The 12,382-nt window shown below is 35.6% G+C and overlaps 1 protein-coding gene across 1 annotated transcript in view; it reads left to right on the top strand.

The window, feature by feature from the left end:
• STX17 (syntaxin 17) overlaps positions 1-12,382 on the top strand; it is a 95,483-nt gene that overhangs the window by 4,193 nt on the left and 78,908 nt on the right. Inside the window, exon 2 of the mRNA XM_007461644.1 lies at positions 4,779-4,964. Within this exon, the coding sequence (XP_007461706.1) occupies positions 4,806-4,964 (159 nt within the window). The 5' untranslated portion in view covers positions 4,779-4,805. The remainder of the gene's footprint in view (positions 1-4,778; positions 4,965-12,382) is intronic.

Genomic DNA, 12,382 nt, shown 5'->3' with positions numbered 1-12,382 from the left:
GGAAAGAGTCTAAACACAGGCCAAGTAAGACACTTGTAATGTGCTATGCATATTGTGCTGTTTGACTAGAGTGATAGGATTAGAAATAGTGTAGAAGAGACATGTGAAGAAATGTTTTAGTTCCATTAGCATCTGTTGAATACCAGGTATGTTAAAAAACATTTTGATAGGAATAGTAATAGATATAAAGATAGCTTCTTATATAATCTGCATAGTGGAAGAAAACACAAGAGGCAGTGTGATAAACTGGGAACAGTAGTGTTAGGGAAATATTGATAATTTATGAGACTATTATATGTTAATATAATAAGAGAAAGACAGTCCCTGTAGCACGAGCAGGCAATTGATGAAAGAAGAAATGCAAATAGAGAATAAGTCAATCTCATTAGTAATATAAAGAATGCAAAATAAAACAATAATGAGATACCATTTTTGTCACCAGTTGAATGTCTTAAGAAGAATGATAATATCAGGTATTGGTTGGAGTATGGATAAATGGACATTTTAAAGTTTTTTAAATTGAAGTATAGTTGACATACAATACTGTATTTATCTCCAGTATACAACATAATGATTTGACATTTTTACACATTATGAATTTATCACCATGATGTCTAGTAACCATCTATCATCCTACAAAGTCATTACAATATTATCACCTATATTCCGTATGCTGTACCTTACATCCCTGTGAGTTGTTTATTTTATAACTGGAAATGTGCACCCCTTACTCCCCTTTATGCATTTCACTCACCATGCCGCCTCCGTTCTGGTGACCACCAGAGTATTCTCTGTATCTGTGGATCTGTTTCTGTTCTGTTTTGTTTTTTAAATTCCACGTGTACATGAAATCATATGGCATTTGTCTTTCTTTGGCTTATTTCACTTAGCATAATACCCTCTGGGTCCATCCATGTTGTTGCAAATGGCAAGGTTTCATTCTTTTTTATGGCTGAGTAGTAGTCCATTGTGTGTGTGTGTGTGTGTGTGTGTGTGTGTATGTATGTATATGTATCACATCTTCTTTAGCCATTCATCTATGTTTGAGCACTTAAAGGTTGCTTCCATATCTTGCTAATGTGAATAATGCTCTATGAACATAGGGGTGTATATATCTTTTCAGTTAGTGTTTTCATTTTCTTCAGATAAATACCAGAATTAGAATTGGTGGATCATATGATAGTTCTGTTTTTAATTTTTTGAGGAACCTCCGTACTGTTTTTCATAGTGGTTGCACCAGTTTACATTCCCACCACATGCATTTGGGTTCCCTTTTCTCCACATCCTTGCCAACAACCAACACTTGAAATTTCTTGTCTTTTTGATGATAGCCATTCTGACAGGTGTGAGGTGATAGCTCATTGTGGTTTTGATTTGCATTTTCCTGATGATTATAGAGATGTTGATCATCTTTTCATGTGTCTGTTTCCCATCTGTCTGTCTTTCCTGGAGAAATGTTCAGATCCTCCACCCAGTTTTTGATTGGATTGTTTATTTTTTTGATATTGAGTTGTGTGAATTCTTTATATATTTTGGATATTAATGCCTTATCAGATATATCATTTCCAAATATCTTTTCTCATTTAATAGGTTACCTTTTTGTTTTGTTGATGGGTTCCTTCACTGAGAAAGCTTTTTATTTTGATGTAGTCCTATTTCTTTGTTTGCTTTTGTTGCCCTTGCCTGAGGAGACAGATCCAAAAACATATTGCTAAGGCCAGTGTCAAAGAGTATACTGCCTATGTTTTCTTCTAGGAGTTTTTTGGCTTCGGGTCTCACATTTAAGTCTTTAATCCAGATAAGTGGACATTTTGATATGTTGCTAGTGGGAATGTAAATAGGCATAGCCTTTTTTGGGACATTTAGAATCAGAAGCCTTAAAAAATGTGTGTACCTATTAATTCTATTTCCAGGTATTTACTTTAAATAAATAATCATAGATGGTAGTATGGATTTGTGTGAAAGAAGAGTAATTACACTGTGGTTTAGTTTATAATAGTGGAAAATTGGAAATATCCTGAGTGGCCAACATTAGATGATTAAATTATCGAACATCTGTACAATGTGATACCATGCTGCTATAAAAAATACATTATAGGGCTTCCCTGGTGGCGCAGTGGTTGAGAATCTGCCTGCCGATGCAGGAGACACGGGTTCGGGCCCCGGTCCGGGAAGATCCCACATGCCACGGAGCAACTAGGCCCGTGAGCCACAACTACTGAGCCTGCGCGTCTGGAGCCTGTGCTCCACAACAAGAGAGGCTGCGATAGAGACAGGCCCGCGCACCGCGATGAAGAGTGGCCCCCACTTGCCACAACTAGAGAAAGCCCTCGCACAGAAACGAAGACCCAACACAGCAAAAATAAATTAATTAATTAAAATATTCAGGGGACAAAAAACTTCAAGAAGTATAAGGCCAATAAATGTCTAAAAAAAAAAATACATTATAGAAAAATAATAATTTACATGGAAACATTTTTATTATATTTGATCAGGTTATTCACAATAAATCTTTTATTTGTTCTTCATTGCTTCCTTTATTCACCCAGTAACAGTAAACTTTATTATATTTTTTTGCTCCTTGCTATTCCTTTCTTTTGGGTTTATTTTCTTTATTGTTAAAGCATGCCTTTTAGTAGTTCTTTTAATGAAGGGCTTGGTAATAAACTCAGTCTTTGTATGTCTGAAAATGATTATTTTACCTTCACTTGTGAATAATAATTAACCTGGGTATATACCAACTCAGCACTTTGAAGATATTCCGATCTTTTGATATGTTGCTTTGATGAAAAGTTTACTGCTTTTGTTGTTTTAGTTTATCTGTCTTTTATCTCCGGTTTCCTTTTTAAGATATTTTTTCTTTGTCCCTAATGTTCTGAAATTTCCCTTCCATGTGTTTAGGTAAATTTGGTTTTTATTTATGCTACTTAGTGTTTATGTGCATTTTCATTTTGAGGCTTTACATCTTAATTCTCAGCATATTCTCTTTGAATAGTGCCTTTTTGCCATTTTATTTATTCTTTCCTTATGGGACCCCTACTTGTTATTGAGCTTGTCATTTTATCCTTAATGTTGCTTATCTTCTTTTTATGTGTCCTTATTCCTCTGTGTTCATACTGATAGCTTCCAATCAATAATTGTCTTTTCAGTTACAAAATTTACTGTTTAACCCATCTTTGGAGGGTTTTATTTGTAGAATTTTTACTTGGTTTATTTTCAGATTGACCTGTTACTGTTTCATAATATTATCTAATTTTTTTAAAGATTCTGTTTCTTTCTTTATATCTTTATTTTAAAATGTAGCTATTTAAATTTTATTTTTAGGTTACTTTATTATCTCTAGTCCCTTAGCTGTAAATTTTCCCATTTTGTTGGGTCTGTGGACCAATCTTTTGGCAGTGAACTTCCCCATCATCTCCCACTAACTACTGTAGCTGTTAGACTCTTTATTTTTGGTGTCTGGAGATTTTCCTTTTTTGCTTTCAAGCTTAGATTAACTGTAAAGACCAAGTTACTGGTAGATGAGATAATCTGTATAACCAATCAAGATTTTCAACTGTGAAAGAGAGAAACAACATTATTTAGAATAATAGTTCTTAATGATTCTGGAGTGATAGAGCTTTTTGATAATTTCTTGAAAGCAAAGGACTCTGTCTTCTGAAATAATTCAAAAATATATTCATAATTTTTTGTAAACAAACATTCAGGAACTCTCAAGTCCCAAACCCCTATCTCTATGGACCCAAGTCTAAGATACCATAACCCAATGGAATTAACATAGTCAACTTATTTATTTTTAATATGGGAGAGGTTATGGCTAATTAGACGGCATGAAAACATGATGTACAACAGTGGTTTTCAAGCTTGCCTAAGCAGTGGAGCCCTTTATTTACAGAAAATCTAATAAGTTCAAATTTATGAAATAGATATAAGTAAATTTTCTCCAACTGAAGCAGGTGTGGGGTCCTGGAGCCTGTCCACTTGATAACCTTTACCATCACCTACCCTGACCCCAAAGACATAACCCTGGACTCTCTGGAACACTGCTCAAAAAAAAAACTACTGGTGAATTAGAAAGCATTTGATTGAACTCTCAGGAATACTGGGTTCTTATTCCAGGTCTGTCACTGGTTACGTGTACTGATTGTAGACAATGCTAATCACTTTGTAAGAAAGGGAAGATGCAATTTAAAGGACATCAATGAGAAAAGTTGCATTTTATAATATATTTGAAGTATATAATTACATATGTTTTATTAGAAATGGAGTTTTTACAGCAGAAATGTTAAGAATGAAATTTTTTCTTCCAATTTTGCCATTTGACACTTTTTTAGAAAACATTATTTACTGTCCAGGATACATTGGGAGATAAAGACTTGAACAGTGTACTTCTGGTTTTTTGAAAAAAGTTATTTAATTATATGCATACATATATATATCCTTATATTAAAAAGCCCTGGAAAGACATACATCAAAATGGAAGTATGGGGGTGGGAGGGGGAAAAATGGAAAGAGTAGTTAACTATAGGTAAGGAGATGATTGTTGATTTTATTTTATTCTCTTTTTCCTATTTTCTAATCATTCTAAAGTGAATATACATTACCTTTGTAGAGAGAAAAAGATTTTAAAATAAAAGTTTTGTTAAAAAACCAGTCACTGAAGTTCAGCATTAAGTTGAGTATGTGTTTAGAATATATTATAAAATTACCTAATTGTTGGCTTTTAAAAATAATGGAAATTGATTTTTAAAATTCTTAAATAAATATTTCCCTTTTAGGTTTTTCTACATGAGTGGAGAAGGTAGATGTTGCAAGTAGAAGAGATACAACATTTTTTTAGGATGTCTGAAGATGAAGAAAAAGTGAAATTACGCCGTCTTGAACCAGCTATTCAGAAATTTACTAAGATAGTAATCCCAACAGACCTGGAGAGGTTAAGAAAGCACCAGATAAATATTGAGAAGGTGAGTTTTTTTCTTTCTTTCTTTTTTTCCATTTTTTTCTTTTTTTACCACAAGAAACAGTTACATATTCTGATTTATATTTGTTGTGCATTTCACCTACATTGAGAATATTAGATAAGAGTCTTTGCTAAAACATCTAGCTTCTGTTGATTTACAACATTATTCATTTTTTCATCTGGTTTTTCTGTTCTACAAATACCCCTCTCACATTATTCCTTTTTTAGGAAGGGATATAAGAATAGAATCAATGCCTTTTTAGTTATACACAGTGATGAATTGAGCAGTTAATAATTAAAATACAAACTGTTTGATAGTTGACTATAATGTGAAGGTGGTAGACTTTGGCTAAAGGGCTTCCCTTAATTTCATTCACCCCATGGAAAGTTTTCTGAACTGTGAGTGTGTGTTCCTGTCCTTTTCAGGTGCATGTAGATTTAAGAGGTAAAATCGCCTTTTGATATGAGGGAATTTCCCAACTTCACTGCTTCCCTTTGAGGAAAGCCCAAAGTTGAGAAGTATCAGCTAGAGGTCAGTTTAAGAGATAGGTGGAAGGAAGAACCAGTCTCAGGGACTGTGGTGGTTTCATAGAACCTGGTCTGGCTAGGGTCTGATGGAGTGGTTGTGGCATTTATGGGAACGTCAAGTTTACTGAATACTGAGCATTGATTTGGCAGGTTACCTTGTCTTATTTGCTTTGGGACAGGTCAGTGGTATTTGATCCTTCAGAAGAACCTCCCCCAGTATAAATTTTAAGCTGTGTGGCCCTCCATTAATTTTTTTGGGGGGCGGGGGGAGGGTGGAAGTGGTCATTAAGCCTTTCAGTATAAATAATATTTATCACCCTCAACTGCATACCTTATACAAGTAAGAAGAGTATCAACTTTTTCTCTCATAGATACCAGCTGTCTTCCTAGTACTTAAGTCTTTTGTTAAAGTATAGAAAATAAGTGCCAAGAAAAATAAGATGAAAATTTCAATGCAAATATGAATAGAATTAAAGATGAATATTTAGTCATCTCTTAACTTCTTTCTTCTTTATCCATAAGCAATAAGTGCAATGACTTTTAAGGATGGAGGAGTTGTCTGCTAAACTGGTTATTCTTGTCATGAGCAGAAACAAAGTGTTCCATGCTTTGATTAATAAGGAGGGCTTGTTCTTTTAGCACTGTAACAATATAGAAATGGAGTTGTTTACTTCTGATTGATCATATCTGTGTTTGATAATGTGTGTGTCAAAGTCCTGAGCTTATGTTGACGTGGCTCAGTTACAAAGATGGTAAGAATTTGGCAAGTGAATTGATTCTGAAAGGAATAAATAGGTGGACTGTTGTCTATTAAGACTATTTCTTTTATTGTCCTATTTTCCCTTTGGCATTTTCCCTTTGGCAAATTTCCCTTTCCTTGTATTTATTCTGTACGAATGTGCTTGCTGTCATTACCCTCATATCCTAGCCACATGTACCAGCCAGTCACCAATGGAAAGGCCAGAACCCTGGGAGAAAGTTGTGGGGATAGAAACAGGTCTATTACTGATTTAATTAGCTGCGTCAGAATTCAGAAGAAAATTATTCCAGAGTTATATAGATCTTTTTCTGCCGGAACATTTTTCCTTTACCATTTTCTGTAATTTTTACTTACTAAGAAATTTTTAGACAATATCAGAATAACTGTAATTTACAATATAGGTGATGCAGTCTGAAGCTAAGCAGTTAAACTCATACTGAGCTATGTTTTATTCCATAATCTTGATCATTCTGTCTCTAGGTTTTCTAGTTTAGTTATGAAAGTAATTTTTTTATCTATGTAAGATTGAATAGCATATTTTAATAGATAGTTTATGGCAATGTAAAAACATTTAAAAGCCACAGTGTTCACTGTGGACAAAAGAGTTAAGAACTAAGTTTAGACTCCAGGTGTCTAACAGTGCCTCATTTTCAAAAAGGCATGTTTTTCCTGGGGGAAGGGTGTAGAAAGATAAAATATTTATTATGTTAGCCATCAGTCATCCAATATGAATTTAAAAGAAGAAAGTCAGGCTGAAGGGAAATTGAAAGTAAGCCTTAGTGGAGTGATTCTGCAACATCTGAAAACAATGAGAGTAGTGTGCTGTGGACACCTGGGACTATATTCCATAGGTCCTTCAGCATTACGTTTTATTACACATGGTAGACTTGATTAGAATGTAATCCTGAAATTTGAAGTGTTAGCATTCAGCTTTCTTGGCTAATATAAAATAGACTTAAGGGCTTCCCTGGTAGCACAGCGGTTAAGAATTCGCCTGCCAAGGCAGGGGACAGAAGTTCGAGCCCTGGTCCGGGAAGATCCCACATGCCACGGAGCAACTAAGCCTGTGCACCACAACTACTGAGCCTGCGCTCTAGAGCCCACGAGCCACAACTACTGATCCCAGTAGCCACAACTACTGAAGCCCGCATGCCTAGAGCCCGTGCTCCACAACAAGAGAAGTCACTGCAATGAGAAGCCCGCACACCACAACAAAGAGTAGCCCCCGCTCGCCGCAACTAGAGAAAGCCTGCGTGCAGCAACGAAGACCCAACGCAGCCAAAAATAAATAAATAAATAAAATAAAAATTTATTTAAAAAAAAAATAGACTTAAGCATAGTTAATAGGAACAATATCATAAGCTTGGAACATAATTTTCTTTGTTTCATTTTATAGGGGTTTGGGGGAAAACTTACTGTGTAACATGTACTGTATTAGTATATGGTTAAAATGCAAGTGGCAGAAAACCTAAAAATAGCTTATTATATGAGATAGAGGTTTTTTGGTTTTGCTTTTATTTTTAATCTCTCATAGTTTTGGAGGTGGTTTGGGGCTCCAGTGGCAGCTCAACAGTCATTAAAGACTGAGGCTGTTTTTATCTTTCTTTCCAGTCCTCAACTTGTTTCTGTCTTACATGTAAAACAGCAGCTCCAGCTCTAGCTATCACATCCACATTCCAACTAAGATGAAAGAACCAGAATCCTATTTTTCCTGAATATGTTCTTTTTTCTCTCAATTCTCTCTTTTTTTTCTTTTAAAGAGAATCCTCCTGTTCTTGTTTTATGGATGCAGTATCACATAGTCTCTCTATGGTGGTATTATTATTATATTTTTTAAAGTTTTCTTCTTCCTTTTCTGTGTTTCCTTCCTCCTCCCTTCCTTTTCCCCCCCTTCCTTCCTTCCCCCTTCCTTCCTTCCTCCCTCCCTCCCTCTCTTCCTTCCTTCTTTCCCCTTCTTTCCTCCTTCTTTTCTCTTTTTCCCTTTTCTTTTCTTAAATGTATTCTTCTCTCTTTCTCTCTCTCCTTTTCTTCCTCCCTCCTCCCTCCCTTTCTTCCTCTCCTTCCTTCCTTCCTTTCTTTGTGTCAGTCTACAGTATTTTAGGCTTTCCTTGGCTAGCTGTCGATATTTAAGAGTGCTAATTGGAAGGTGTGTGTGCGTGTGTGTGTGTGTGAGTGTGTGTGTGTGAGAGAGAGAGAGAGAGAGAGAGAGAGAGAATGGGTAGCAGAGAGAGAAAGAGAGAGAGAGAGAGAGAGAGAGGGAGAGGGAGAGGGAGAGGGAGAGGGAGAATGAGTAGCAGGGCAGTAGTAGGGGCCTTATTACCTGGAGAGATGAACAGAGGAGGATCTATTTTGATGGGGAAGCATCAGATACTCTCCTGGAGTGTTGTCTTCTGTGATGATAGAGGCAGTCCAGTTGCTTGGGCTTATGGAGAGGACATCTGATAAACTACCTATTCCTTACATAAACTTTCAACTAATCCTTCTGTTTTTAGCCCCACCATACACATCCTCCTGGTTACCTGGTAGCTGGTACCTCTGGTTACTGAATCTTTCTGGAGTAGTGCTATGCATTCATTGGTTTGCTTCTCACTGCCTTTCTCCCCCACCATCCACCCCTTCTGCAGCCCTAGGTTTCAGCTTTCTCTGATCTGCTAAGTTCAGCTGCAACATGTCCATAGTCTTTCCAGCTTCCAAAATTTTGTTAAAATTTCTTGTCCATTGATATCGTCTGTTGTATTCTCATTATTATTGTGAATTTATACCTTTTAAAGTTCTTTACTGTCATTTTAGTTGAGTTTGGGAAAAGAACAGAGATGAATGTGTTCAGTCTGCCAGGTTTAATGAGAAGGGAAATTATTACAGGATATAAATATATGTTAGCGTTTCATAAGTGTTGGTGTTTGCTGTTTCTTATATTGTTAACATTGCAAATTATGTAAAAAATTAGCTTTCTAATCTGCAAGAAGTTTACAGTCCAGTTAAGGAAATAAGACAGGATATGATGGGGCAACATATAATTAGGTGTGAAAATGAGTGTTCAGGACTGTTGAGGCAGCATGAAGCCTGAACTATGTGGTACAACATCAGATATAAGCAGTCTTATTGATTTGTTATTTATTGATTTGGTTTCATTTATTTGTTTTCTTAACTTGTGGTTACAACAAAAACCTTTCTCATTTCTCTTTTTAGTCTGAGAATGTTTATTTCAATCTTACAATCACATTTTCTCCCTCATTCTTTTTTTCTGATAGACTCCTGATTCAGTTTGCTTTCTCCTGTGTTATAGGATAGGAAAGCCTCAGCACAGGTGGTGAACTCCTCTCCAACTGTTTGGAATAATAGCCTTTAATAATGTAACCTAATTTAGGTTTAACATTGTGTAGCAAGCATAGAAAGTCTGACCTATTTTATTCCTTACTTTTCTTAGAATTTTATTATTTTAAGACATAAGATCATCTATTCAATCTTCATCCAAGACACTAATCTCTTCTACAACTTACTTGACAAGTGAGCAAATAATAATAATAGTAAAGATAGTAGCTGTTGTGTTTATTTGTTGAGTGCTGTGTAAGGTTTTTATAGATATCATATCATTTAATCCTCACAACATCCCTATAGGTTACCCTTATTTTTGTCTTCCTTTTTTAGGTGGGGAAGCAGACTTGGAGTGGTTAAATTACTTTCTTGAGATCACTATGCTGCTAAATATATTAATCTTCTAATGTTGTGCTTGAAACATAGTGTGTTCTAAGTTTGTTCTTACTCTTTCTTGGTTTTCATTTTCCTCTTAGTCATGTTTATTGCGGACAGTTCTATTTTATGATGATTTTCCTCAATGAAGAAGGAAGATGTAAAAAAAAAATACAGTTGAATACTTTGGCTTGCCTACATCTATTAGCAACTCCACTCCATTTGTTTCAAACTTTTTTTGTTCAGATCCCAACTTAGTAATGTTCTATGGAACATGCCCTGGTTGATTCCATCCTGGGTCAGATATAAATGCACCATCCTCACACAGCACTCTGCAGTAGACCTTAAGGTTCACCACCCCATGATTGATCTTTAGAGAGTTGTAAAGGTAACATTAAAATCTTTCTCATAGAGTTTTTCTGAGGATTGAGATATTATGTGAAGAACCCTTGAATGCAAGGTTGATACTTGGAAATGAGTTACTTATAAGTTATCATTCCCGGGCAGTCAGCATTGGTGCTGTCAGTTAATTGTTTGTAATCATTAGGAGATTCACAGCATTCCTGAGAACCTTTGTGTTTGTTTTGGGTTTTATACTTTTTATACATGGTAGGCACAGGAAGGTGCCTTACATTAGCTACACTATAAGGTAGATATTATTATTTATCTTCATTACATGAGTAATCCTAAGTTTATGGCTTATAATCATTGGGCCATCTATTAATATTATGTAGCTTTACTTTTAGAGTCTTTGATATTTTCTCTTTTGTTGAGTTTAATAAAATAAATTTATTTGAATTGAATACTTACACTTTTTATCATCTACAATACTGATTATTATCCCACGTAATTAATCCCCCACAAAACCATCATCTTCCTTACGAAAAGTTCTGTTCATTCTGATCACTGAGATATCCTCTGATACCTGGCAAAAGAAGCCTTCATCTACTTTTTCTGCTTCTTTTCTCATCACTCTTCCCATCATACATTATACCACAAACACATTGATCTTACTTCAGTCCTTTGGATTCCACATGTGACTTTACACCTCAGAGTATTCCCAGGTCTTTTTTTCTCCAATTGAAACCTCTTTTTTCCCTACTATGCTTTGTAAATTCAAATAAATCTTTTAAGTGTCAGCATAAAGTTTAAATTAAAGTGCTTTTATACCTTAAACTCCTAAATTCTGAATATTCTCTATGTTATATCATCATCAACTTCCCTGAACCTCTAGTGAATAACATTATATAATTTTAGAAAATTATTTTTAATAATTATGAGTAGCTTTCATGTTTTTATACTCTAAGCAATATGAAGCAGAATTATTATTGTTATTCAATTTTGAATCAAAATATTCTGGAAGATGAAATGACATAAAATGTGAGGCTACAAGTATATAAAGTTGATTAAATAAATGGTGGGGTGTTCTAGAGAGAACTTTTAGTCCAGGAACCGCTCTCAAAATATTTGTTCTCTTTGCCCAGCAGGCAAAGCAAAACTGAGACCTGGGTGTCACTGCCAAAGAGCACAAAGGGATGAATGTTGGAAGCCTGAAAACACCTGTGCAGAGGTGTTCATCGCATCATGGTGTGGGTTTATAATCAGGGTTATCCAAAAAGATAAAATAGAAGAGTGGGTAAAAGGAGACAACGTATTCACCAGGATGAGAGTGGTGAACACGGCTTTTGTCTCACCAGGATAAGAATGTGCTTTCGTCTCATGGGAAAGTCTAGGGGAAAGGCTGTTTCTGTGAATGTTGGATTCTCTGCTTATGCCTGTGCCAGAGGAGAACCATGGCGCCACTGGTAGACCAGGGGGCCATAACATGTCAATGAAGAACAACATGAATGCATGTAGTGAGACAATACATCTTTCTGAAATGACTGAAAAACAGTATCTATGAATTTTTTCTGTAGTTGTTTTTCCTCTTTCTTGATCCTGTTTATTCATAGCAATTAAAGGTATTTATCAGAAGTTTCAGCATCCAGTGGAGGAAAGAGCAGAATCCAATGCACTTTGGGGATGTCATTCTGAGTTCCACCTACCTTGAAATGTTGAGGCAGAGCTTAATGGCCTGGAAGCCACTCAAGAGCAGGTAGTGCTGAGACAAATCCTTCTGCCCACTCTGTGAATATAAAAGAAAAGTATAAATCCAACATCATCTAGAAAATATTTCCTTGCAAAGCTGCCATTACCTTTAAAAACCCTGTAGAGAGAAGCCCGATGGAGAAGCCCTTGGCCAAGACAAGCTATTTTACCCAATCTCTTGACAGATAATCTCCCCATCATTGCTTTTCAGTCTCTTTGAATCCACTCTTTGATATTTTCTTTGTAGACAATCATGTGAAGACAAACTGCTTTATTTCTTCCTTTCCAGTCTTTGCCTGTCTGCCCACTTCCTTCCTTCCTTCCTCTCCTTCTTTCTTTCTTTCCTCTCTTTCTTT

The sequence above is a fragment of the Lipotes vexillifer genome, unplaced genomic scaffold, assembly GCF_000442215.2.
Source record: "Lipotes vexillifer unplaced genomic scaffold, Lipotes_vexillifer_v1.1 scaffold809, whole genome shotgun sequence".
Taxonomy (NCBI): domain Eukaryota; kingdom Metazoa; phylum Chordata; class Mammalia; order Artiodactyla; family Lipotidae; genus Lipotes; species Lipotes vexillifer.
This window is presented reverse-complemented; position numbering and strand designations above follow the sequence as displayed.